The following is a 27574-nucleotide window of genomic DNA, read 5'->3' as shown; positions in this document are numbered from 1 at the left end:
TCCTTTCCCTCCCCATTCTTCCCCCCAGCCTTCTCACATCCATGGGCCCAGGCTTTATTTCATATACATCTGCCTCATTGCCTCGAATTCCTTTCTGGAACAGGGAGGAGAGTAACAAAAGGAAGAATGGTCACCTCAAAATTTCAGCCTGTTCCTAGGACTAACTGCACAAAAAATGACAGTTGACGTGTAGAGGGAAAGAAAGGAAATGAAGCTGCAGGAACATCTTGCCCACAATCATGATAACAATCTTGGCCAGGCTTTGTAGCCTTGGTGCAAATTACTCTCCCCCTCAACCTCCAGGTCCTTTGCTTCCTGGAAGGAAGCCAGCACCCTCTGAGGTATTTTCCATATTCTTGAGTCTGGGATGCCACTGAGAGAACTGGTGGAGTTTAATACGCCAGGCACTGGGGTTCAGCCAACAGTGACCTCACCTCTTATGCCCAAGGCAAGGCCACTGGAACAGGAAGTCTGAGCAGGTGTTTTTTTCCCCATCCAGAGCCACTGTGACCCTCTTTTGCCCTTCTTACTCAATAGCCAAAGGAGTGGCTTTTCAGGAGGGAGCCTGCTCAGCTCACTTTCCTCCGTTTACTCTCCCTGTACTCTCACTCTGGGTCTGTCCGGTCCTTGCAGTAGGGGATCATGGTCTAAGCCATCTCCAGGTTTCTAACCTCCCCCCATCTTCTGGGTGCTGCACTGGTCCTTATCCCTCTTGTGTATGAGTAAGAACTCACCTGGCTGGCCTGGAGACTTGGGCTGACAGTTCTCAGTAAGTTTCCCAAACCCTCCAACCTTCCTGCACAGAACCTCTTAGATCTGCCATTTCTTCTGTTTCTTGGCTGAGTCACTTGTCTCATCTGAGTCTCCTCTTTGGTATTTGCTACCTGAGTTAGAGTAAGTCCTGCCATTCTGGCCCTGGCCTATATGATGAGGCCCGAAAGCTCTTTGGAGCAATATTTCAGCATTCCCTCCCTGAGATCACTTGTTCACTTTTGCCTGTATCTGATGTTAGCTTCTGACTTTGAGATAAATTCATTTCTACAAATTTAAATTGTGAACCTCTTGTATGCCTGGTACTGTGATATAAACTTTGGGGCTTCTGGTCGATCGTTTTCTTCTTGTCTCATGCCTATCTTTCATTTTTGCTTTGCCATTTCCTTTGCTTCACTGCTTAATCATTTCTAGGCTTAACTCCCTTTCCCTTCCTGCCTTAATAATGTTTGGCTTCAGAGGCATGATTTATGACTCCCCAAAGGGGAAGGTTTTCTTCTCTGAATTATTGTTTCTTTTGCAGTTCCAGCGTGGTCAACCCAGCTTCCGCCATGATCGATAGGTCCCTGGAAAACTCCAGGAGCTCAGCTGTGTCTCCAGCTAAGGTAGACTGGGCTCAGGCTTTGAAAAATCTCATTTTTGGAAGGAATTCCATTTTTTCTTATTTATCAAAGCACCATGAAATAAAGAGGATTTTGTAGTACTTTTTTTTGTACCAAATACAGATAATTTTTACTATTTAATATAAGAAGTCGCTCATGTGGTGGGAAAGTTGATGAATACCATGTTATTGGTATGTCATGCTGAAGACCTGGATTTCTTGTCCTAGAGAATAAAAAGTCTGAAGCTATTTGGGGCTGCTGCTTTTAAGCTTACGGAATATGGCTTGTTAGTGCCATGTCAGTTTTTATTCCCATTCATAGCTTCCTGACTCTCTGTTAGAGGTCTGCTTGGGGAAGGGAATTGCCAATTTATGAAACTATAGACAGTATACATTGATATTTATTCTTATATTAATTAAAAAACTCTGTTTACTGATACCCTTTCTTTATTAGAATTGATAATCATAGTAGTGACTATAAATACTTAAAGATATCTTGATAAGTACCTTTTAAATCCTTATAGAAAAGGTCAATTACAGTTATATTTGGTACAAGTTTAATCCAGCACAATGAGAGTCTCATTGGTAGAAAGAGCACACTGGTAGGGAATCTGTCCTATTTAGAGTCTCAGGTTTACCTTGACCTTAACCATCCCTTTGATATATACAGGCCTAAGTTCTCACATCTCTATAAAATATGGGATATAGATTTGAATGCCGGGTTCTGGTCTAACATTGTAGAACTCTGGAATTGAGTATATTTTATTTAACAGCTTTACCTTTTTCTGTGACACATATGAGGTCTGTCTGGAAAAAGTCCAGCCATTGTTAATATAACGAGAATGGTTTGCAGGACATCAATGTAGACTGGAATGTGTATGTGTGAACAATGGTGACTCCACTGTACTAGTCAGTGAGGGCAGTAGACGCCGTTGAGTGAGGGTGTGTGCTGTGTGGCTGTCATGTTCAAAATGACTGAGCAAGTAGAGCAATGAATCTGCATCAAGTTTTGTGTTAAGCTTGACTATTCCTTTGCAAAAACTATTCAGATGATTCAGAAGGGTTTTAGGGACAATACAATGAGGGCAGCACAAATAAAAAGGTGGCACAAATGCTTCAAAGATGGATGAGAATCTGTTGAAAGTGATCCACATTCTGGAAGGCCTGCAACAAAGCAGAACACCTGAGAATGTTGAACATGTATGGGCTGCAATCAACAAAGATCAGTGAATGATAGTGCGAAAACTAGAAGCTGATCTGGGAATTCCAAAAACTACTGGCTTTTCTAAAAACTAAAATTGCCTTTGAAACAGAAGAGATTTCAGATATTCAGTAAGATTCAGCTGATGGTGATTCCAACAAAGGATTTTGTAGAGTGTTTTGAACAGTTGAGACTCTAGGAGAACTATGTGAAATCCCTAGTTGCCTTCTTTGAATGGGACTGAGGATTCATTGTCCTATGTACAATGTTTCTTGTATCTTGCATCTTCTTTAATAAATGCCTCTGGCCCTGGCTGGTGTGGCTCAGTGGATTGAGTGCCAGCCTGTGAACCAAAGCGTCGCTGGTTCCATTCCCAGTTAGGGCACATGCCTGGGTTGCAGGCTAGGTCCCTGGTAGGGGGCACACGAGAGGCAACCACACATTGATGTTTTCCTCCCTCCCCCCTCTCTAAAAATAAGTAAATAAAATCTTTAAAAAAATTAAAAAATGAATGTCTTTGTTTTTCATATTATGTGGCTGGATACTTTCTGGACAGACCTCATATAGTAATTCTATGCTAAACTGATAAACCAGGACCAACATTTTTCAAACATGCCAGATAGAATTTACCGGGTAAAACAATCAAATATTGGAAATAATAAGCATTTGCTAACACTGAGTTGTTGTTATGACATTTAAAATGAGTTTAATAAACAATGTTTTTCCCCAGCAAAGGAAGAATCCATTTAATAGCTCCAAGTTGCCAGAAGATCACTTATCTCAACAAATCAAGAATGAGCAGTCAGAAAATGGAAGGACTGGTTTCTTTCAGACTTCAAAAGAGGGTAAATATTTTTATGGACTAGATATTTTTATCTCTGTTATCTGTAGACAAAGGGAAATTCTCAAAGTTCCTTTAACTAAAATAACTTTTAAGAGAAAGTGAAAGGTCCTGATGATTTTCTTATTCTGCTATGCCCATTGGTTTCCTGGGGAGGGAGGAAGGAAGCACAGATTTGAGAAGTTGGAGGTTCATGCATTCCAGTCTTAGAGCCAAACTGGGAAATTTTTTGATGAGAGGTATTCAGTCACTCATTTAACAGCTTTTATTGGATGTCTACCATATGCAGACCTAGTTCTGCTAAAAATTAAAAGTTTGCATCAGAAGAAAAGGGCCACTTGACAATGTTATGATCCTCTCATCTATAATCATCAGCCCAGTCCCTGAGGAGCATTAGTCTGGTTTGTAACTTTATTAATTTAAATCTGCCTCTTATGAAATTCTACCATTCTTCCATACCATTAAAAGGAAATACTAGACAATTTAATCTCTTCAAAAATAAACTGTAAAAACACCCTGGCCAGGTAGCTGAGTTGGTTAGAGTGTCATCCTGATACGCTAAGGTTGCAGGTTCAATCCCCAATCACGGCACATAGAAGAATCAACCAATGAATGCATAAATAAGTGGAACAATGAATCAATGTTTCTCCCTCTCTCTTTTTCAAATCAATAAATAAAAAATACAAAAAGTAACTGAGAAAATTTCACAAATATTAAAGATTGGGCAAGGGGTAGAAAATTAATAATTGAAAGTGAAATTAGGACTTTCAATTAGCCTGTTTTAATATTAATATTTCTCTTCATTGGAAATCCTTTATATAGCATAAGTATTATAGAGAAAAAAGTCACTGGAATACATTACCTTTTTAAACATTTGACAGAATTAATTTTTATTTTAGGTATTGAGTTTGTCTAATTGAATTTCTTTTTCTGGATTCCATATATAAAATTTTTTAAGTGACTTCTGTGTTCTTCCTCCACCTCCATGAGGCATTTTCTTAAAATTGTGGTCTTAAAAACTTTTTTATTGAGTATAAAATGTCACAAAGTATGTAGGTAAAGCACAGTAATCTTAAATGTATAGTTCAGTGAAGTTCATGCATGTGTTTTAAAAGGCTTTTTAATTAGGTCTGCATTTATGCTACATACTTTTTATTGTCTTTAATATTTTAATACTTTTGCTAAATGTAGATTAAGGTTTTGGTATTTTAAATTTTACATTACTGTCCGTTTGATATCTCACCTAATATGTTGTAATTTTCAGGTGAATTATCAGGGTCAAAAGAAAAGTCGTCTATCCTGGATATTTCAAGCCAAAAGTTAGAGAAACCAAAGCAGACTTTTCCAAGCCCTGAGAGTGGATCCCAGGTCAAAGCTCCAATCCCTAAAGCCAGGAAAATAATCCACAAATCACATGATTTAAAACAGGATGATAACCAGTCTTTTCCGAGGCAGAGGACAGATTCCCTGAATGCAAGAGGGCCTCCAAGAGGGATCCTGAAGCGCAACTCTAGTTCTAGCAGCACAGACTCAGAAACTGTTCGTTTTCATCAGAACTTTGAACCCAAAAGCAAGATTGTGTCACCTGGCCTAACCATCCATGAGAGAATTTCTGAGAAGGAGCGCTCTCTAGAAGATGACTCCTCTTCAAACTCACTGGAACCATTAAAGCATGTGAGATTCTCTGCAGTGCAGGATGAACTCCCACGGAGCCCTGGGTTGATCCATGGTCGGGAAGTTGGGGAATTCAGTGTCTTAGAATCTGACAGGTTGAAGAATGGAACAGAAGATGTCAGAGTCATAGATGAGTTTGCAAAGGACCCAAAACCTTCCCAGTACAGAGAGCCTTTGCCTTTACATCAGTCAGACTCTAGCCCAAGTGCATCAAAATATGAAACACATCCACCAAACACTCCTGGTTCTTTTCCATTTCATGGGCACCCTTCTCCCTTGGAAGTGTTAACTGCAAGACCACAGTCAAGTGAGAACTCACCCACCATCAATGAACACAAAGCTAAATCATCAGAATCATCAAAGCTTGAATCAGAATTGTCCAAAAACCCTGCTGGTAAGAGAGTTGTCACTATCAGGCTATAAACATTGACCCACTGGGCTTGGAATGGCTGGGCCAGGCACCTCGGTGGACACTGCACTTTGCCTCGTTGCCATTCCCTCTGGAATTCAGGCAGATGCCACTGAGGAATTCTTGTACTTCCTAATGGGTTTGCAGGTTTTCCTCAGTCCCCAATAATGAGAGGAATATGGATAGCACAGTTCCTGGCCCATTATGATTTAAACTAAAAATGTAATCCTGTCAATTATTTAAGAAAATTGCCATGTTTTGAGTTATATCAAGGTTTTTATACAGAGCAAGAATTAAATATATGCTAATACTTTTTTATGGAATAAATATATTATTATCTAGTTCAAATATGTCAATTATCATTTAACCAAACTTTGGTTTTTCTTTTACTTTCTTATCCTCAAAGGATGAGAAACGAGACTTTGAGTACTTATTTTGGACTGCACAGGGCCTCTAGCCTTTGTTCTTAGCCTTTAAAAGCACTGCAGGAACTTTCTCTTCCAGCTGCTGTGAGTTGAGAGGCAATACAAATGCTGCTTTTTCCTGCCAAACATCTAACTAGCTCTCCTTGTAGATTCTGCAACCCTCAGGGGATGCCTCAAACTGCTTTCCCATATTTACATGATTACTTCATAATTCTTATGTTTTAAAAAACAGAAACAATTGTGAAAATCATTCCATGTACTCCCTCCCATCTTCAGTAAGTCTTCATCCAACCCTATGATTATTTCTTTATTGTCAAGAATATTTATAGTAGCAACAGTCAGGTTTCTAACCCATTGGCTCTCTCTCCCGTGTTTGTCAATATTAAGTTAACCCTGAGTCACTTTTGCTCAGCTCTACAGTTTCATATTTGTTTGTTCAGATCAACCTTCATTTTAAAAGACAAAGCATTTTCACTACCCCTCCTCTGGACATTTAAAATCATTTGAAGAGAACAGAATATTTTTTAAAAATTAAAAATCATCAGGTGGTTCTTTAGGAAATAAAGGAACTCATATTAAAGGAAATCATTAAAGTTTGAGTAAACTTTAAGCCATTGGCTAAAAAGTTTGAGTAACTTTTAGCCATTGGTTAGCCAATGTCAGGTAGAGATCACATTCTCCTTCAGTCCTCATTTTAGTTTTTTTGGCTCATAGAAACTACTTCTAAGTCACAAATTATAGGAGGGAAGTTGGGGGTAATGAAGGAGCTTCTTGAGATCATGGTCCTAAAACTCCAGTATGCGAGACAGTCACTGGCATAGCTGTTAGTAAAGACTCCTGGGCCCCATCTTCAGAGATTCTGGTTTAACAGATCAGGAGTCTGGCCCAGGAATGCAAATATGCCTCATTGTCTCATTGAGTAAGATGATGCTTACTTAAATGTTTATTCAAAATATAAAGGATATTTCTTTGGTAATATTTTCCATACAAAAAATTCGGTGAACCTTTACTGTTTTTCAAACTGCACCTGCTTTTAAGAAATACCCTTGAAATTTTGTAGTAACTACTTATTTGTGCATTCTGACTTTTAAATCACAACTGACTGTGAACACTGGGAGGAAGACATCATCAGCGGTGCCCATTTTGATGGACAGACAGGCCTTCTTGCCTCAGAGTTTGTAAACAAAGTTCTGCTTACTTACTAACACCCTGCTTTTTTCCTGTTTACCACAAAAATGTAAAGTAAAAAAATGGAGCATAGAAAGAAAATTAGGACCAAATAAAATGTAAAATCTCTTCAAATTATAAAGGTTCGACTTTAGCTCTGACCTTCAGAATAGTCAGTATCATGCTTATTCTGGAAAAAAAAAAACACAAAATAAAAGAATTCCTTTAAGAAAACAAAACATTACCTGGCTTCCCAGTTTTAAAATAACTGTTCTTATTTTGAAAGCTATAAACTTTCATTATTAAACATTTGAAAAGAAGAAATGCCCTTAGATGTATTGAGCCAACAGCTGATAAATGGTGCTATACCTCACTAGCTAAAATATGTGGGATGTAGGGGTGAAAGAATGGAAGTAAAAAGAAGAAATGCATACAGGAGAAAACAAATATATGTGGTGTCATTACCCAGCATTAATTACCCAGCCTTTCAATAGTTTTTAGGCATGAATATAGTTTTAAATTATGTTTGTACTGCCTGGACTTCTTTTTTCAGTAACAGTGCATTACAGATACTTCATTATTAAGTAATTTTCTGTTAAATGGACTAACAGAGTTTTTATAAATTTGTCAAAGAAATTTCACAATTTTACATATATTTAATAGTGCAAAGTGTAGGTAAGGAAGGAAACCAATATCTACTTGTGCCAATTATTGTATAAGAGATTTTTGTTTTCATATTCACCCAGAGTTGATAAATAAAACTAAAGATTGAATTTTATTAACTAATATGCTCTCTAGTGCATTTGAAATGTAGCTGACTTCATAAAAATTTATCTCACATAATTTTCAGAAACATGTATCACATAGCTCAGCATTTATAAGGAAGAGGGAGACATGCTGAAACACCTGAATCTTAACTAAAAGGAGAGAGTGTCTGAGTTCCCTTATGTGAATGTACCCTGTGCCCTGTGACTGAGGCTCAGAAAGGACCCTCTCTACTTTCTTGATGGCTTAAAAAGGACTTACTCTTCTCTAGCCTCCTAGCCATTGGTTAGCCAATGTCAGGTAGAGATCACATTCTCCTTCAGTCCTCATTTTAGTTTTTTTGGCTCATAGAAACTACTTCTAAGTCACAAATTATAGGAGGGAAGTTGGGGGTAATGAAGGAGCTTCTTGAGATCATGGTCCTAAAACTCCAGTATGCGAGACAGTCACTGGCATAGCTGTTAGTAAAGACTCCTGGGCCCCATCTTCAGAGATTCTGGTTTAACAGATCAGGAGTCTGGCCCAGGAATGCAAATATGCCCATTGTCTCATTCTGATATTCTGTGGGAACTCCTTGTTTATTCTTCCTTGAAAGATGTTTTTCCAATTCCTGAAATCTCCTAAGTCTGTGTTCCTCAAACTTGGGTATAAACCCTGAAGAGTTAATGAGTGTGCCAGTGGATAGGTGGAGTCATAAAATCAACATGCTGTATCTTCCTGGAAGGTCAATTTTATGGAAAGATTTGAGGATGAGAGAAACTTATATAGAAAATGCAACATGGAGCAGAATACAAAATTTACATGAATTTTTAAAATAAACCAAAGACAAAAGAAATTTCTCAAATTGATCTACACCCCTTACTGTGTATCCAGGCATCTACATTTAGCTTCTTTTACTGTCATAGGGCATCTTTGGCAGAATGTCTTAATTAGGATGGTTTACCTTATAACCCCTGAAAAATGCTGATATAAACAAATAACGGTGTGGAACATGTAAATATAAAGTGCCTTTTTAAAAAGATAATGTGAGTGATTGGATAATAATTTTTTAAGCATTCTTTTTCTTATTTAGAAAAGCATTTCTGTGTTGCAGATGAACGGTCTCATGTTGAGCCTGAGCCTTCTCAGGTGCCAGATTGCAGTTCTAGAGACCATCAGCAAGGTAAGCCTCCTCTCAAGACCCTAAAAGCTAAGGCGTTCTCACGCTCTGGTCCACATGCCACTGAGATAAGGAAGACAACTGATGATTCCATATCTAAAGTCCTAGACTGGTTTAACCGAAGTTCTCATTTAGATGACAATAAGTCACCTCTCCAACATCTCCAAGGAATAGAGCCCAAAGAAAAAGCAGACTCAAAATCACAGGTTGCTTCTGCCTTGGTGACAGATGATATCAGTCTAAAAGAAAATGGCTCAAACGCTCTATTATCCACCGAAGTTAAATTGATGCCCGTGGAATCTGATTCAGTGTCTCAGGTAGAGGGAAATATGCTGCTTTCTGGAAAGTGCCTAGGCAGTAATATGAACATCCAACCCAATTCTGTTAATTTGTCCCTTCAAGGCAAGGAAGGTCCAGGTGTATTGCAGCCATGTGAAATCTACAGTACAGATCAAAGGAGTAAAACTATGGACTATAACCAAGCTTCAAAAAACACAGGAGGAGGAAATGGGATACCTTACCCAACCAGTAACTATTCCTACAGTGCTCTCAGGGGATCCGATGCCACACACCAGGTTTCATGCAACATTAAGGCTGTTGGCAGCTTATGTGAGGAAGAGCCCAAGCTCCGTGTTTATGAAAAAGATACAGGAAACTCAGAGGTCAATTCTGACGATTCAAAAATTGTCAAAGAACCAGGTTTGAAAGATAACATAAAGGCAGAGAGAGAGAGCCAAGGAGATACTTACATCCCAAAAGCTTCCACAGAGCTACAGCGTACTGAGTCGCTCCCTGAGGCTGCCAAAAATACATCTCCTTGGAAGAAGCCTGAGGTCCAACAAGAAGCTGGTGAGAGTCCCAACAACCAAGTGCAAAGAGAGATATATAAAAGAGTGAGTGACAGAATATCCTTTTGGGAAGGAGAGAAAGCTGCATCTAAGTTAACTCATAAAGAATCCATGTCTTCACACAATCAGAGACAACCTGCTAAAGCCTATCAGCCTGTGAAGTCAGTAGACAGTTTAACTACAGGCCAGAATGAATATAATCAAGTGACTGCCAAACAAGTCATCCTAGGTGACGATGGTCAAGCAGCTCATCTCTCCAGTTTTTATTCCTCAAAGAAACCTCAAGATACCAGGGCCCAAATATCAGGCCAACCTCAAAATTATCCTTCAACTGACCAATCAGGTCAAGTGTCTCTGTTTCAGAATAAAATAAATGAACCTATAAAAAGATTGCCAGTGGCAGAAAGTTTGCATTCTGGAAGGGATATCACTTTGCCGGTACTGCAGCACCCTTCATATGTTGGGAGTGAAATGCATACTTCTTTGGAGAAAGACAGATCTCTAACTGAGAGATCAGATCCCAACTTTAAAGTTATGTCCCTGAAAGAAAGAACAGATGAACCCAATACAGAACAGGTTTATAATCACTCTCAATTTGAGAATTTGGTAAAGTTTTGGGACTTAGGAACCAACCCAAATAGTCAGATTAATGTTGAGAAGAATACCACAAAAACAAGCCAAAGAAAACCTGTGCCTTTTAATAGCCAGAAACACAAAGAATTCCATGACATCAAATCATCAGGAGAAAAGACCCATGAGATAGAGACGCTTCTAAGCCCTCCACAAGTTCCGGCAACAGAGGAAATAGAGGAATTAAATTCAAAGTGTACACTGCAGGTGTTACCATATGAAACCACACTTCCATTGAAACCACCCACAGAGTCCCCTCATCAGCTGCCAGGAAATGGGTCATCAAAGGAAAATGTGCAAAAGAATACGGAATGGTTTGTTACTCCAGTGTTCAAGGAAGAAAAGGACCTCTCAGACCAAGAGATTCAAGAATTCATAGTGAAAACAACTGTTTTGTCTAAAGACTACAAAGACACTTTTAATGTCAGCTTGCAGAAGCTACTTTCAGAAGCTTCATCACCAACAATCCAACCTTCTGGTGAAAAAGTTCATGGAAAACAAGTGCTTGAACCAGGTGTTGCTGAAAATAAGACATGGCCTCAAAAGGAAGATTTTGCTGATACTGAGGAAGCATCCAAAGGACCTCAGGACATCATTAATGAGCATGTAGATAAAACAGTAGCTCCTCCAAAGGTCAAACCAAACACTTTGGCTGCTAGTCTAGAAAAACTCCTGAAGGAAGAAGGAACTGGAACTTTACCCTCTCCCTCGCGAACCGAGTTGGCACCCATTACACCTAGGATCAACTCCGAGCCTGAAGAGAGTAGACTTTTTGAAAAAGGTATAGAACAGAGTCACAACTCGTCAGCATATCAGAGAGAAATAATAGTTCCTTATCCAGAAGGGGAACAAACTTTGGGAAAAACAGCTCTCCTCCAGCAAACTGAAAGTGGCGAGTGCCAGCTAAACAAGGAAAACTTCTTTCAGAAGTCTGCAGAAAGCCCTTACCCATTGGATCACTCTTTCCATATTCACAGAAAAGGTTCTTTTGGGATAGTGGCCAACTCCCCCCAAGATGTGCCTTCTTCCAGGGATGCTCATCTTGCTCCTCAGGATAAGGCACTACCTTCTAAAAGGGAGATTTCTGAGACTGTAGAAAAAGTCATTGTTCCACCCAAACCTGCATTGAAAGATGTAAATGTTGCATTACAAAAGCTACTTAGAGAAGCTTGGATGAGTTACCCAGTTGGGTGGGAAGTAGTTCCTGGAGAAGGAAAAGAATTTCCTGAAGGAGTACGAGCAGCAGGTAGCCTCCAAAATTCTCCACCATCAGCTACAATGGACATTACAGTTCCAGACAGAAAAGATGTTTATTCCTTCAATGTAGTTCCTGATAAAACTCATGAAGTTGCATCTTATTTAGCTGCCCCAATGCCTCCACCAGAACACACCCTCAGCTCATTTGGTTCCACTGTGGATCGGTATAGCAAAGAGTTACCTCAGGAAGTGGCAGAAATTGTGAGGGAAACAATTATTCAACCTAAGTCAGAGCTCCTTGAATTCAGTGCTGGCTTAGGGAAACTACTGAAGGAAGCAAATGAAGCACTCTCCTCAAAACATGGAAGTGAGACAGGTAGCACTGAGGTGCCCAGGCCAACTGCTTCTCAATTCCATTCTGAGGAAATAAAAGAAATAGTAAAAAGGTCTGAGGCTCCATCAATAACTGAGAGTGCTTTTGATGTTGGTTTTGAGAAACTCCTTAAAGAAGCATCAAAAGCTCCCTCTGATGAGCTCCAGGTGTCAGTGAGGGAAGATACTCCTGAGGAGACTTCAGAGTCAAAGCCAGCCAGGGTCTTGGGCAGAACCCAAGAGACCCCTGACACGAAGCTTAAGAGTAATGTTTTCAAATCTCAGGTCAGGCAATGTGATAACGTGTTGAGGAGAGAAGCTGTGGCTGATTTATCAGTAGATCTCCATGGTTCTGAAAATGGAGTTGAGAACATCCCTGGGACCCATTATGTGGACCATGAAATAGGGATCCTTGAAACCATAAAGCCCCCAGAGCCCAGGGATAGTGAAAGTGAGGTTGCAGGGGTTCGAGAAGTGGCTTTTCAGGAGCCTGGCTTTGAAGGGGGTCCTGAAACAATTAGTGTGTCTGGAAATAGTCAGCCTGTTCCTTTCCTGACCAACAAGGGAAACTCTACAAAAACAAGTCAAGTTGAATTGATTCTGGCATCACCCTATAAGCGGCAAGAGGAAGAGGAAGAGGAAGACAAAGAAGGTGTCTCAGATTCTGATTTTTCAGACGGAAACATTGGCTCTAATGCAGAAAGCTGGAGAAACACGTCCAGTGAGCATTTTGAGATTTTTAACCCATTGGTTAATGAGTTAATTTATGGAATGATGACACAAAGGATGATAGAGTTTTTAAAATTGGAATTAATTGGACACTCCGAAATAGTGCTAAATTCTTCTTATTACTTCAGTTCTCCCCAGTCTTTCTTAATAAAAACTACATTTCCTTTTATAGTCTTTAATTAAATAAGTTACATAGAGACCGTTTTACCCACAGGGCAGTGTTTTAGAATTTTACTTTTTCCTCATTAATCAACACTAGAACTTTTCAAAACTATTTTTAAAAATAGTTTTAAGAAAAGTTAAAAGAACTTTTGGGGTTTAGAAACTACCTCTAACATTCAAGTTACTTTTCCTTCTGGAAATAATTAGAATTTCTTTCATAATTGGCAATCCAAACGGAATTCTCCAGGAAGATCTGTGGCAAGAAATTGCCACAAATGAGCACAAATCTCCCTTTTAGGAGAAATAGTTTACCAGAGCAGTGGCTACATACCAGTAACAAAGTGCAAGGCTGGAACTTTGTTTTCCTCAGATACCTTGTGCTGTGGTGTTTTTGTTGCCACACTCTCCCTCTCATTTTTGGTGATCTTCAGACTCTTCCCCTTCTAGAGTGACTTTGGTCAAATGACCTTACCTGATTCCACACAAGGGTGTTGTCTGGCCTGCTGAATTTCTTTGTCTCCAGCCTTGGCTAAGTGGATGAAGATCTTAATCGATTATTATATTCATCTAAGTGGAGTCATGGGTACTGGTTTCAGCCAGGCTGTAACACATAGGGTTTGTCTCAGTTTGCTCTTCTGATCAACACAGTCAATTGGGTAGAAAAACCCTGGAGCAAATAGGAATAAGTTACCTGATTAGAGTAATGAAATGATAAAGGATGCTCCCTGGCAGGACATTTCAACCAAAGCGGCACATCTAGTGTTGATCACCTTCCTAGGAGTCAAGTAGGATTTGTCACTTTCCAGCTCCCTTCAATCTCATGAGAATAAATAAGCTTTGCTGAGTGGCTGACTTGTGAGGCTTAGGTTCCTTGGAAAGTAGCTGTGGGGCCTCTTGAAAACTGACCAAAGAATTATATCTTTAGTCCTAATCATCAAGTTGAAGCCCCCTTGACAAATGTTTCTGGTAAGAAAAGGAAAGTGAAACACCAGTCTCTGAAAACAGATATACGCAAGAATATAAATCAGCATGTTAAACTTGTTAAAGTAGACTTTTATTAAGCTACCCCAATGAGTCACCAGAGTAAAATGGCCCATGGAAGGAAGAGGGATTGCATATTTGCACTTTGGATACTGTTGCTCAATGTGTGTGGCTATGTTTTTTAGTATCCCAGCATGACTGGCTGACAGTGAAAAGCCTATCTCAAAATGAAATAATGAGTATTAAATAATAACCCTGATAGGACGTATTTTACAGTTATAAGCCTTGTGAGAGGTATAAAATGGTACAGTTACAGTTTTACCTCCTCTAACCTAAATTATTTTAAAATAAATGGGTGGGGTGGAGTGAGAGCAGAGGGGAATCTGACTACAAAGGTACCAAAATTTTGGTGAGCAGCCTAACATGTTTGACTTGCGGCCGAACTCTGAACTAATACCTCTCTCTATGCTCTTAAAAAAAATAAAAATAAATTGTTTTTAAAGGTTCCATTGTTAAATATTTTTGTAAATGCTGGGAGATTATGTACATTATTAGCATTAAAATTTCTAAGAAGGTCTATAGTGAGAAACCTTTTATTTTGAACACAGAGGATCCTAAGTCTAATTCATGTTAGAATCCATTTGCTGTAGAATGCCCATTAGCATTGGGCAGAACTGGGATGCATTTCTGTAAAGTACTGCCCAGAGAAGCAGTTCCCAAATTTATTGATTCATTAATGGAATCATTCATTGGTTTAGCAGATATTTTTGAAGTGCCTATTAGCCAACCACTGCTGTAGGCACTGAGAATATAAAAGTGATAAATGATAGTGTTCAGACCAAAAGTCATCCATGATAGAGTTTTTATTGTCAAAATAGAAAAATTAAGGATGGCCTAGGGACATTTTCTGTAAGGTTATTTGTATTTAGTTATATTCTGAGGTCATGGCCTTTTTTATTTTGGCCCTCATTTTATAAAGAAAAAGTATTAATAGATGATTGAGCCACCCCCCCCCCCTTAAAATGCCTAGTAAAACAAAAAGTTGACTGCCTCATGTCATTTCCCAATATTTTGATGGAAATTTTACTATCTCATGAAACCCCAAAAAGCCTACATCTGTTGACTTGGATAATTCACCCATCTGTGTTATATTCGATTATACACAGATGTTAAACATCTGAATCCTGCCTTTTATGGTTTTCAGCTAATTTTTTTAATGCTTCTAAAACCACTTTCTGGCTATCTTCAAAAGCTAGAAATGAAGTGGAAAGATTCAAAGTCTGGCACAGAACAAATCATGTGCCTAAAATAGAGGTGTAGAAGACTAGGAGATCACATTTCTATTAATGTGGCAGTCTTGTTTCTGTATGATTTATGCTTGCAAATATTTCTCAACTGGGAAAATTATTTTTTTAAAGGACATACTATTTGTGAAGAAATTTTATTTTCTTCTTTGAAGTACTTTATAGAGTAAAGAAAAGTATAGAGGCTTGTGACATAATGCCTCCTTCCAACCTACCATTTCAATGTCCATTGGTTATTAAGAGTTTGGTGGGTTTCTTTTTTTTTTATTGTGCAGTGTTCATCGGTTTTGTCTCATAACAGGTTCAGAAGAAGAACCCCGCCCTGTTTTGAAAACTTTGGAAAGGAATGCTGCTAGGAAAATGCCCTCCAAAAGTCTAGAAGACATTTCATCAGATTCATCAAGTGAGAATAAAGTTTGCCCCATTGTTCATGCCTCCATCTAAGCTTGAAAATGCTCATGTGCTCCTCTGTGGCCTCGCTGCATGCTGCTGTGCACTGAAACCCGTAAAGGGGGGCTTAACAGATGAGACTAACCGTTCCCAAGTGAGCCGAAGAGGCTTGCCCTAAAGTGACCAGAAGTTCACTTTTAAAATAATGCATGAAGTTTGGTTACTAGAACACTAGGTTCCCTTGCATTGAAGAATCCCAGAGTGAGTATTTATTCGAGTAATGTGAGTTTTAAAAGACAGTAGTAGTTAGTGGTTCTAGTAGTAATAACTAACATTTATTGAGTACCATGTGCCAAGACTTGGCGAAGTGTTTTACTTGCACTATTTTTTTTTAATATGGCATAAGTAGCCCTGTGAGGGACAAGGTGTTGTTATCCCCATTTTACAGATGAGGACAATGAAGCTCAGAAAGGTAAACTAACTTGCTTAGCATCACACAGCAGAGCTGGGGCTCGAAATCAAGAGCATTCATGACAGTGTTGGGTGTCTGATGAATTTTGTATGCTACGGAGATGAATTAGTCCCTGGCTTTAGGGGCTTGTTGTTCTCTTCCACCACTGCTTTTCATGCATTTCTTACTGGAACTATGAGCCTAAGGACTACCTGACATGCAACACTTGAGGCACACTATTCCCCAATGGCTGCTGCTTTAGTGGGTGAAGGATTTCTTGAGTACTAACATAATATGTAATGTATATAGGGATTTGTAAATCTGACAAAGGAACTTAGAAATCATTAACTTTGAGTGTTTTTTTCTTACTGTTTTTAGGCTAAGATACACCCTCATGATTGCAGGTTGTCATGAGAAAGTTTATTAAGGGAAAGTTAACCATCGTCAAACTCATATGATTAAAAATTGACCACTGTCATGTTTAGAATACTTTTTATGCATCTGCCATTGAGGCCAAGAAGTCAGAGTTTAAAAAGAAAAAGAAAAGAAAACACTCCACTAAACAATTTCTAAAATTCAGAGATTCCCAGGGCTCCGAAGGCAGTACTCACAATTTGTCATGCAGTTCTAACCCTGGCAAAGAGCTTGGAATCCGAGGGTTGGAGGGGACCTTGAAGGCCACCCATTCCAAACTCCCCCAATGCAGGAATTCCCTCTAAAGCCTCCTCAACAGGTGGCCAACCCCCACATCCGTCTGAATGCTTGCCGAGGAAGGCCTTCCAATCCTTTGTTGGTCTGCCCTGATTGTTCTTCCTGATGTTGGTGATGGGCCCTGAGGGAAGAAAAAAAAACCAAACTTAGCAACAATTGTTCAATTTGGCAAACCTCTTATTTGTGAAACATGGGGCTATTTCCATGGTACAGCTTTAGAGTACTCTGGAATGTGTAGGGTTAAAAAAAATTACCGTCGGCTGATGGGTATTCCTGCACGCTCCCTTCCAAATACCGATACCCACTCTCACACTTGCCTGCCAAGATTCCACTTAGCAGCTGGTCCCCAGTCACATCTCTTCAGTTGACTTCCCAAGCAAGGCTCCCAGAGGCGTACACAAATGGTGATGCATGCACAGAAATATTTGTTAATGACTGTGGGTTTGGGAAGGTGTTAGTCATGGCTAGCATCTCACCCTTTTTAAAATAGGGAGGCTGTTGCAGCCCCATGCTTTCTCGTGCTGCCAGCTGATTGCTTGCTCGGAGCTAACCCTCTAACCCTTGGGAGTCTGTGTGCAGCAGTGTGCTGATGTAAGCTGCATCGGGGCTGAAATGGGAGCCCTGCTATGGCATTGGCTCAAGTAGCTAATCTAAAGAGAAAGTATTTGGGGGGAGACATCTTGGTTGCACCCCTCACTGCATCTTGACTAATTGCTTCCAATTCCGGGGGCTCTCAGGGACGGTCTCATTGTTCTTTCTCGCCAAGGGTCAGCCGTGTTAACCATTTGTTAATTTCTCCTGAACAGATCAAGCACAAATAGATAATCTGCCAGAAGAATTAGTACGTAGTGCTGAAGATGGTAAATATCTTTATGTATCTGCATGTCTGTCTGTGTATTAGGTTCTGGGGTGGTTTGGGCAGTCACTGGGACGCAGCTGTTGAAAAAATAGAGACGTCATTTGCCACTATGTGATGAATGGTGCCTAAGTTATTATAAAACGGTTCTGACTTGGTGCATTTAATACTAACTGTTTGTATTCTAAAGGCTTCTGCTGGTGATAGCATTGTGAGGATCTCCTTAGAGACCCTGGGGAAGTGAGGGTTTCTATAAATAGGAAATTGTATTTCTATTGGTATGAGCTAATTTTTGCTACTCTGACTTGCAGAACTCCCTGCAAAAGCAGGGAGAGTGGAGTGGGTTCCTGGGTTAAGTTATTCTTATATTTGATTCTCATCTCTCAGCCTATAAATCTCTCTCGGCATACCTAGTTTAAAGCTTTCAATTCAAAGGAAAGGGTCCCAGAACAAAAGTGGGAATTCTGCCTCTGTTCATATAAATAACTACGAACAGACCAAGGGCAAAATTAACTGATTCTGAACATTAAACAGCCAGAAGATTTTGAAGATTGTCAATTGCTCAGGTATTACTTGTTTCAGTTATAAAATGAATAGGGTAACAGTGCCCTGGTGGGGGGAGGAAGGCATGCAAATGAGTCTGAATTTTACAGTTCAGCATTTATACAAATGCGTAATTTATATTTGTATGCTGGAATTTTGTTTTCTAAATTGCCTTCACTATAATAATAATAAAAATGTGTATTCACTGAGCTTCCCCATATAAAAGCAGCAAGACAGATCCTCAAAGGTCATTCCTGACTTTTATGTAATGAATTTGTCTTTCTCATTTTATGTTTACAACAACCTCTTTGAGGTAGGTGGGGCAGGGGGGTTTATCTTTGTTTTACAGATAAGAAAACCTCCAAAAAATTAGGTGACTTGTCTAAGATCCTGTGGTTAGTCAGTGGGAAGGTAGGGACTAGAATCTCAGCTTCATTACTCCCAGTCCAGTGCTCTTTCCAGTTTAAAATCTGTCGTTTAGTGAATTGGAGGAAAGATGCTAAACACCTTCTATGCCTGATGTTGGACTTTTAGTTGAAGAGGAAACATAAAAAAGGCTAATGAAGAGTCATTCTGGGGAATAGATGAAAGCAAGCCGAAAACCTGTCAAATGTATTCTGCACTCTCAGCTATGAAACTGACATTTGAGCTTTACTTTCATGTCTCTTTAATCCTTCTGTTAAAATGGTATTTATTCTCAATGTTGCCCTTCTGAGTAGATCAAAAAGCAGATCAGGAACCAGATACAAATGATTGCATACCAGGAAGTGAGTAGCAGGTTCTTTCTCACAAATGACTAAATGTTGCCACTGTACATGGTGTTAAATATACTGAAATAACTAACCCCATTAATAGCACAGCTTTATTATTAGTACTAAACTCTTGCAGCTTACAAAACTATTTCATTCTGGCAAGGGTTATATTAAAAACATTTTACTACTGTCTGTGTTGAAAAATTAATTGGTGGTTCTACTGAGGGAGAATTATATATTTAAAAAATTGTTATATATACATATGTATGTAACATGTGTTACATATATATATATATGTTAATGCTGCATATTATCCTCTTGCTAGTCTCTCTGTTCTTTGAGTCTGCTGAAAATGAAGTTGGCACCCTCCAGTATCACTTGGTTTTTATGTTGCAGTATGGTCTTGAGTATTGGATCTCTGGGACCTTTACACAAGACTGGAGATATGGAGCAATTTATAATTTATTTGGGTCTAAGAAAGAACTGTACTTTAACAATGAGTATGTAGTATGGTTGTGTATGCCTCTCTGCATATCAATAGAAGCAGATTTTATGATGTCCAGGGTAGAAGCTCTGAGGTTTAAAATTGGACTCAAACAGCATATAGTCAACATGTAAAGCAAGTGAATATCCAAATCTTAAGAAATAAATGTATACTTGTAGTGGTTCATGTCCATCAACTAATTAATATTCACCACCAAGCAAAGATTATGATTCTTTACTCTTTTCTGTTCATTCTTAAGATTACTGGGCTTAATTGCGACTACTATGCTGAGGACACAGAGCACATTAAAAGGGTGTTTGTGGGCCAATCAAAGCATCGAGCTATGCCTGACTGTCTTCTTAGCTCAGTCAGTGCCGTAACCGTGGGCACTGGAGGTCTGAAGAGAATGATAGACGTGCCTGCCCTCAGGAGTACAGGGGGTTTTTAACAACAGTTTCCCAACATTCTTTGGATGTGCTCGTAGGTCTTAATGAGAAGAGCAGCTTAAATGAAGGGGCCATTAGAGAGAGAAACAAAGTGCTGGTGCTAGAAGGCAGTGACCTCTTGTCTGAAACCTGAGACTTTGCTCATGCAGTCCTCCTGCCCGAGATGAAGGTGCTGAGCTTTAGCACATGACCTGACAAATTCTTAAGAACTACCTAGGAAAAAAGGCAATCCGGGCTTTGGTCCTCAGTGTTATTCTCTGTCTGGCTGCTGCAGAGGAAACAAGACTTCTGCCCTTCATGGGTGATGGGTAAAAAGCTTTCCCTTTTGCTTTTGAACTGGCAAATACTTAAATTTGGGCATCTTATTTTATCATGCTCTTTTGTCCAACATTTAGACAAGAGTGCAAACGAAATATAGATATATCTACATCTTCATTTGTGACCTGCCAATGAGCTTAGTTACTGGTCAAGGCAAGTAAACTAATCATGTGGTGAATTCTGGATATATTCTTTCTCTTTTACAGTATTTTCCAAGATGATTCTTAATCCCTGGGCTGAGATTATTTCATTTTCCTAGTAAAGAGTGTATTCTTACCACACAAGACAAAATGAAATGCATGATCTGTATACCTAAAACTAATATAATATTGACTGTTTAGTTGAAAAAATTTTTAAATTTTTAAATGGTTTACTGAAAAAAAAAAAGAAATACATGATCAAAACATAGATAACTAAAACACAATAAATAAATGTAAAACTGACTGCGTTTGAGTAGTGGGTATATACTTTGAAAATAATCGGGAGCAGTGTTGTGATTTTGCATGCTCTTTGGGCTATTGTATGCCCTTACGGGACCTAATCTTACACTGCTTCTGTATAAGTCACCCGAATCTACACACATACATGTTATTGTTTAATGGGAAGTGATCAAAGCAGGGATCATTCTGTGAGATATCCTGAATGTATTTTGATACATCTGTGAGCCGAAGGCTGGGTGAGAACTATTTTGTGAATAAGCAAATATTTAATATGTGTAGCTCAGTTTTCAGTTTTCCTTCACTTAGGTTTCATTTAACTAAAAATAAATTTAGCCAATGCTTAGAGTGGAATTTGAGCTTTTTGAGTTATACAGAGAAATATAATTTGATTTTTGTCTTTCTAGTATTACTTTCAGTGATAAACTCAATATATTTATATGACATTGTAAAGATAACTTAAATAATCTCTATCAAATAATATTTATTTGTTTAGCAAATATTTGTATAAGACCTACTGTGTGCCGGGCACTGTTAAGTGCTTGGAAAAATATAAACTCATTCAATATAAAAGCTCTGATTAATCACAAAAAAAGCTTTAACATTGTGATCCTTAGACAAAGAAGAAAAGAGCTTTTTAACTAGAGTTACACAAATTAGGAATAGTTTTCATCATCTTAGTGTAACTTCCACACATATACTTACTGTATCAGAAAGAAACCATATGCTACATTTTCATATTAAATTTTTAGAGTATCCTAACTTGAACCATTGAAACTCGGCTATGGGTATTTCTACTGAAAATTCTTTGAGTTAACAGGTATCCAATATGTGGAATCTAAAAAACAAAGAAATGAGCAGAATAGCAAGAGACTTATAGAGAACATTTGGACAGTTGCCATAGGGGAGGGGAGTTGAGTGACTGGGTAAATACAGCCAAGGGGTTGAGAAGTACAAATTGGTTGGTAGTTACAGGATAGTCATGGGAAATAAAATAGAGCAAAAGGAATATAGTCAACAATATTGTAATAACTATGGTATCAGATGCATACTAGATTTATCAGGGTGATCACTTCCTAAGTTATATGAATGTCTACTCACTGGGTCGTATACCTGAAGCTTAAGCCAATTAAATAGAAAATTAAAAAAAATTATTAAAAATAATTTTTATTTTCAAAAAGTAATTATCTTTGAAATTGTAATGGTCTTTCATAGTAATCTCTACAATCACTGTACAAACAAACCTTTTTTTAGACATTCAGTAACCAGGACACATTTATGATTGAGTTATTTACAGAGATCCTTGCTGTCTGATGAAATAGTTTTTCAGCCTGCAGCATGTTAAAAATATATCTCAAGGAGATGAATCAATAAATTATTGATCTTATGGTTCAAAGCTGTGATGTGAAAAAAATAAGTTAAAACCAATTCGCATTGGCAGTATGTTTAATTTTTTTAATTGATTTTTAGAGTTAGGGTAGGAGGAGAAAGAGAGAAACATTGATTGGTTTTTCATTTATGCAATCATTGGTTGCTTCTTAAAAGTGCCCTGACTGGGGATTGAACCTGCAACCTTGGTGTATCAGGATGATGCTCTAACCAACTGAGCTCCTTGGCCAGGGCCATTGGTAGTATGTTTTAATGTAATTCAAATCCAGCTCCAGTTCAATAAAAACAAATGGTTTTTAAATTAATTTTTATTTTCTATTTGGTTCAACTCCTTGCTAGTTTTCTCTGTATAATTGGTTTATGAAAACAGCATGTTGCTGCCTTATGATCCTGTGCATGTGAACTACTGTGCCTTTAACCATGTTACAAAAGCATCTCTGTTCATAGATGAAAGAAAAGTGTTTTCAACTTATGCCTTATGTTTGTCTGACAATTGTAAAGATAATTTTGAATGGAAATGCTGCTGTTTAGTTTCCACAGTGCCTTCACAGCCTGATAATCAGTTTTCCCACCCTGACAAACTCAAAAGGATGAGCAAGTCTGTTCCAGCATTTCTCCAAGATGAGGCAAGTTTATCTTTTGTGCCTTCAGAAAAATGGAATCAAATAAGTGGGTTTGCTATGCCAAGGTCGGTGTGTTTGTATTCATCTGCGGCAGAGACCAGAGGTTAGCAGAACTGACCCTTGCCTTTCATATCAATAGAGGTAGTGTTGTTGATCTGGAACAGGCAAGGCATGTCTCATTTGACTCAAACAGTAACTCTTTTTGGTAGTGAAGTCAAATTGCATAGATTTGGGAATGTGGCTTTTGTTTCAAAGTGGGTACAAAATAAGAAACCCAGGCAGAAATATGTTGGCATGAACTAACTACTCCTCTGTAGTTTAGAGTACAGGTGGTTTGTGAAAGCTTACTCTAAGTAGCATGTCCAGCTAGAAAACATTTGTTAAAATAATAAAGTAATAATGATATAGCAAACTTTAAGGATATGTACTGAGCACAGTCACTTTATATACATTATATACATTATCTCATTTAATTCAACAATGCTAGGAGGTAGGGACCACTATTATCCCCAGATACTACAGATGAGGAAAGAGCGAAGACAGGTGAAGTAACCTCCCTCAGCTCGAAAGGGGCTGAACCAGGACTGGAGCCCACATCCAACTCCCGCGCTGTTAGCCGTTATACCTACTGTCTCAAGTGAGAACATGACTATTATTTGCTATTCATTGAGTACCTAGTGAGTACCAGGCATTTAATATTCAGTCTGTTATCTAACTCTCACTAACAAAATGTGGCAGTATTTTCCTCGTTTTATAAAAGAAAAATAGGGAACTTCAGAGAGGTTGAGTAACTTTCCCAAAATCCAACAGCCACCAAAAAGTAGTTTTAGGACTGTAACTCATTAAGATTCCATGTTCTTGTACTCAGGGAATTAGAAGCCTGAGCTTTGGAGTCAGACATTCCCAGTCCTGGCTATGCTACTAATTTGCTATGTGATTATGGCAAGTTCTTTAACTTCCCTGAGTCCAGTTTCTTAGTACCTACCTCCTAAGGTTGTGAGGAGTCCTTGAGGTAATGTGGGGAAAACACACAGCACGGTGCCTGACACATGGCAAGTACCCAATAAATGTTAGCGATTACTGTTTGCAGTTTGGGTCAGATTTTTGATGGTGAAATAAAAAGTTTCATCCTCAAGCATTCTCTTTGTAGACAGACTGTGAGGAAAGCTCTGGACAACACATAAGTTACCCCTTGCCTCCCCCACCTCCTGGCACCATTCTTGGGCCTTAGATGAACTGTACCAACAAATAATCAGCCCTTGAATATTTTCAAGAGCAGTTGCTATGGGAGGAGCCACTCATTCTTTGAAACTAATTCATTAGCTGGAAGCCAAATGTGCTTTTATGCCTTTGTAAATATGGTTTGGTCATGGTTGGTCATATGAATGAACCGTATAATAATATGAGAGACAAATGACACCAGTTCCTGGCTTTTTATTTTTGTCCTTACTTCAGTTTTAACCTGCTGCCTCACCAGAGAGTCCAAATCATTTGAGCTTGTGCATCAGAGATGCCAGGTTAAGCTGTGTCATTTTACCTTTCCAAGTAGTACATAGGTTTGGACTGAATATTAAAGGAAGTGGAATGAATCAGACATTGCTCCTTTGTCCATGGTCCCTTTGAGGCTTAGCACCAGTGACATGGGTTGAGTGCCAACTGTATGAAAAGTCAGTGTTCCAGGTAAACAACACAGGGTCCCGTCCTTCCAACAATTCACCCATGACCTGATATACCAGGTGAAATGTAATACCTGCTGTAATAGAGGGAAATGGATGGTAAGCATGTGGTGGAGAATGCAACAACAGAAATATTAAACAGGTTTGGATTTTTTTTAATCCTTGAGGATCCTTTTCTCATTCATAAAAGTTGTAATTTTTTTGAACTCCTTTCTTAACCTGCACTATAATTGGCATCTGTTATATTGATACATAATTGCATGGCTCTGGAATATGTTGGCATGAACTAACTACTTCGTAAAGGTGTTCCCCCTAATCCAAGGAACCACTGCACTGCACTGGAAGACAGAAGTCTCTGTCTTCCAAAGGAGCTCATTCTGAATCATGAGTTTTTTAGGACTACCAGCTAAAAAACTTTAGATAGAAATATAATAAAATGTATTATTGCTACTTTCTTGACCCAGGTAAATATTTCCTGGGACATAGATAAAATAAGTATCTTGTTGCTATTTTTTTTCAAAAGCGTATTAAAATCAAATATAGGTAGAATGTCTAATTTAATATACTTCCCTATAGCAACAAACAGATAAGCACAAGAGCACTGTAGAAATAGATGAGAGTTGGTTTTAACATTTTTTAACTATATCACTTTTAGTTGAAACAGATCAGACTGGCATTTGATTTTCCTAGTTTAATTTGATTTTTAGGGAAGTTAAGGCTATGTTAATAATGAGAGGAATGAATCATGACATTTTATGTTTTTACAGTAAAATTTAGAACTTTTATTGTCTGGGTAAAGTTAATTTCTCATATATATCCATAAAGTTCTCCAAGAAACATATGTATGTAATATTAAGAGAGCAACAAGGAACTCACAGTAGTGCTGTCTTCTATTGCACCTTGGGACCTCCTTGTAGGTGAAAAAAACTACTGTTATTTTGTTAAAAAAGCACTGCTCCTTCTCCTTAGGTGAGGTCCAAGGCAGGAAGACCACCCACCTCACCCCGAATCCCATTCCCTGGCAATTAGCGCTAGTGTCCTTTGACCTTGGGAAATGTCATACATCAACGTGATACCAAGATACTGTCTTTGTCTAAACAGAGATTCTAATCTTGACTCATTCTAAATTTAAATGTGTATATATTATATGATGTTTTGTAGAGTGATGACAGAGAAACAGATTCAGCATCAGAAAGCAGTTACCAGCTCAGCAGACACAAGAAGAGCCCGAGCTCTTTAACCAATCTTAGCAGCTCCTCTGGCATGACGTCCTTGTCTTCTGTATGTAAACAAATGCTCCGTGTTAATATCTTGCTGCTTCCGTGAACCTTGCTCTGCCACGCTTCTGCTATTGTAAAATGGCCTCCTGTTGTATTTCTCAAATTCCAAGGGCATGAGCTTTCCCACTCACCCACCACTAGCTTCCGGCCAGTTAAATCCTCCTCTATTTTTTTAAAGCATAAGAGTTCATATCCATTATAAATCAATATCATTTTTAAGGACTTCAAAAATAAACCTAAATTACTAACAAAATGAACCACTAATTTTTTTCTGTGCAAAAATGGGTAACTTATCAAGTCTGCTTATATCATAAATACTTTTATATACCATCGACAGGTATAGAATCATCTCTCTCTCTCTGTCTCTCTTTTATTAAGCAAGCCTGATGAAGTAAAAGTACTATTCACATTAAAGAATAGGAGAGATGATTCTTTGTCTTATAAAAGTATTCTGATCAGGATTTTAAAAGCAAATCTCCCTAAATGTGGTTGCTCAGATTTGATTGAGAAAGTTTGCCTTCACATAGAACTTCTTTCATAAAGTGAGGTAGTTCTGTGTGCATGTAGTGTATGTGTAGAAATATATATTTGTAAACATATCTACATACACTAACCCAAATATTTCTCTGACATACATACACCTGCACATATCTTGCCAGGTATGCTGAACAAACAATCAAGCTGTGCTTAAATTCTTACTAGCCTCTACAATAAAAAATAAATTATTAAAACATTTTTTCTAGCTTCACATTCCTCAAACTTTTTTAGAATCTAAGTTTAATTTCTGCAGACAGCGATCTAATGTATAGTCTTGGGAAGGCTTTAAACTCCCTTCATCAATCATCCATTTTCTACCCTTGCTGACCTCTAAAAGCATATGGCTCAGTAAGCATTTTCTTAGATTCAGCAGATGAGTGACATAGTCAAATTCCTTTTTAGTGCCTTGGAAATTTGATAGAACAACGTGTCACTGTAATTTGTGTGCCTGGGGTTTCTCACATCCTCTTTCTTCAACATTTTCAATACTAAGGATGCCTAAAAATGGACCTCTGAAAACCCCTTACGATAACATCACCCTGCTGTAAAATGAGCCAGCATCTAAATAACTTTGCATTTTCTTTTTCATCTATACCTCGTAGGGGCAATTTTTTGAAAACTCTAGTCATGCCATGTATATCATGTGAGGTGTTCTGTGTTGGTACGCCTCTATGCCATAGTAAATGAACTGCTTTTAGAATGGCAAGCAATGATCATATCCGTGATTCTTGTGTTGAGTTCAAGAACGACACAGAGACAAACACTGCATGTTTCCAATGCTTTCAGGTGAGTGGCAGTGTGATGAGCGTTTACAGCGGAGACTTTGGCAACCTGGAAGTGAAGGGAAGTATTCAGTTCGCAGTTGACTATGTGGACTCCTTGAAGGAGCTGCATGTCTTTGTGGCCCAGTGTAAAGACTTAGCAGCTGCAGACATTAAAAAACAGCGTTCAGACCCGTAAGTACTTTTGGAGTTAATGTTTTCTCCTAGTTAATCCTTTGGGAAAAAAAGTAACTGAAGGGAGGGTATGCGTGTCATTCTGTTAAAAGAACTGTTTGAAAGGAAAAGTTGGCGGGGAGGGGAATGCTGTTTTATTTACTTTATATATTCATATGCCAAACTTATTTAATTGCAAAAATGTCAGACACACACACAACATCTCAAGTTGGAAGGAACTCTTGAGGCCCTATTGTCCAGTTCCTTCCTTTTACAGATAAGCAAACAAGGGCCAGATAAGATAAGGAATCCATTTACATAAATTCAGATAGTCAGTGGCAAAATGAGAAATGAGGGCTTGAACCCTGGACCATGGTCTCTTTCAACGGCACTCTCAAACATTCTCTAAAATTAGGGACATGTGGGGCATACTTCATGATGTTCAGTGGTACAGAATTAGTTAAGATTCTTGAATGAGGTAGTTTCCATATTTAAATTGTATTCTACAGA

At 38.5% G+C, this 27574-nt stretch overlaps 1 protein-coding gene across 5 annotated transcripts in view; it reads left to right on the top strand.

The window, feature by feature from the left end:
* SYTL2 (synaptotagmin like 2) overlaps positions 1–27574 on the top strand; it is a 102882-nt gene that overhangs the window by 63635 nt on the left and 11673 nt on the right. Inside the window, exons 5-14 of one of the 5 annotated variants that reach the window (XM_054576370.1) lie at positions 1295–1376; positions 3304–3418; positions 4679–5482; positions 8948–12781; positions 15538–15639; positions 17595–17648; positions 18907–18954; positions 22545–22639; positions 25474–25593; positions 26916–27085. In XM_054576370.1, the coding sequence (XP_054432345.1) occupies positions 1295–1376; positions 3304–3418; positions 4679–5482; positions 8948–12781; positions 15538–15639; positions 17595–17648; positions 18907–18954; positions 22545–22639; positions 25474–25593; positions 26916–27085 (5424 nt within the window). Of the gene's footprint in view, positions 1–1294; positions 1377–3303; positions 3419–4678; positions 5483–8947; positions 12782–15537; positions 15640–17113; positions 17193–17379; positions 17649–18906; positions 18955–22544; positions 22640–25473; positions 25594–26915; positions 27086–27574 lie in introns of those variants that run through there. The other 4 variants (XM_054576374.1, XM_054576372.1, XM_054576371.1 and 1 more) reach the window with 4 other exon arrangements.

Source organism: Pteronotus mesoamericanus, unplaced genomic scaffold (assembly GCF_021234165.1).
Source record: "Pteronotus mesoamericanus isolate MK-2021 breed Mesoamerican mustached bat unplaced genomic scaffold, CSHL_Meso_final contig_33, whole genome shotgun sequence".
NCBI lineage: Eukaryota > Metazoa > Chordata > Mammalia > Chiroptera > Mormoopidae > Pteronotus > Pteronotus mesoamericanus.
The sequence above is the reverse complement of the archived record's forward strand: the minus strand, read 5'-3'. Positions and strand labels throughout refer to the sequence as shown.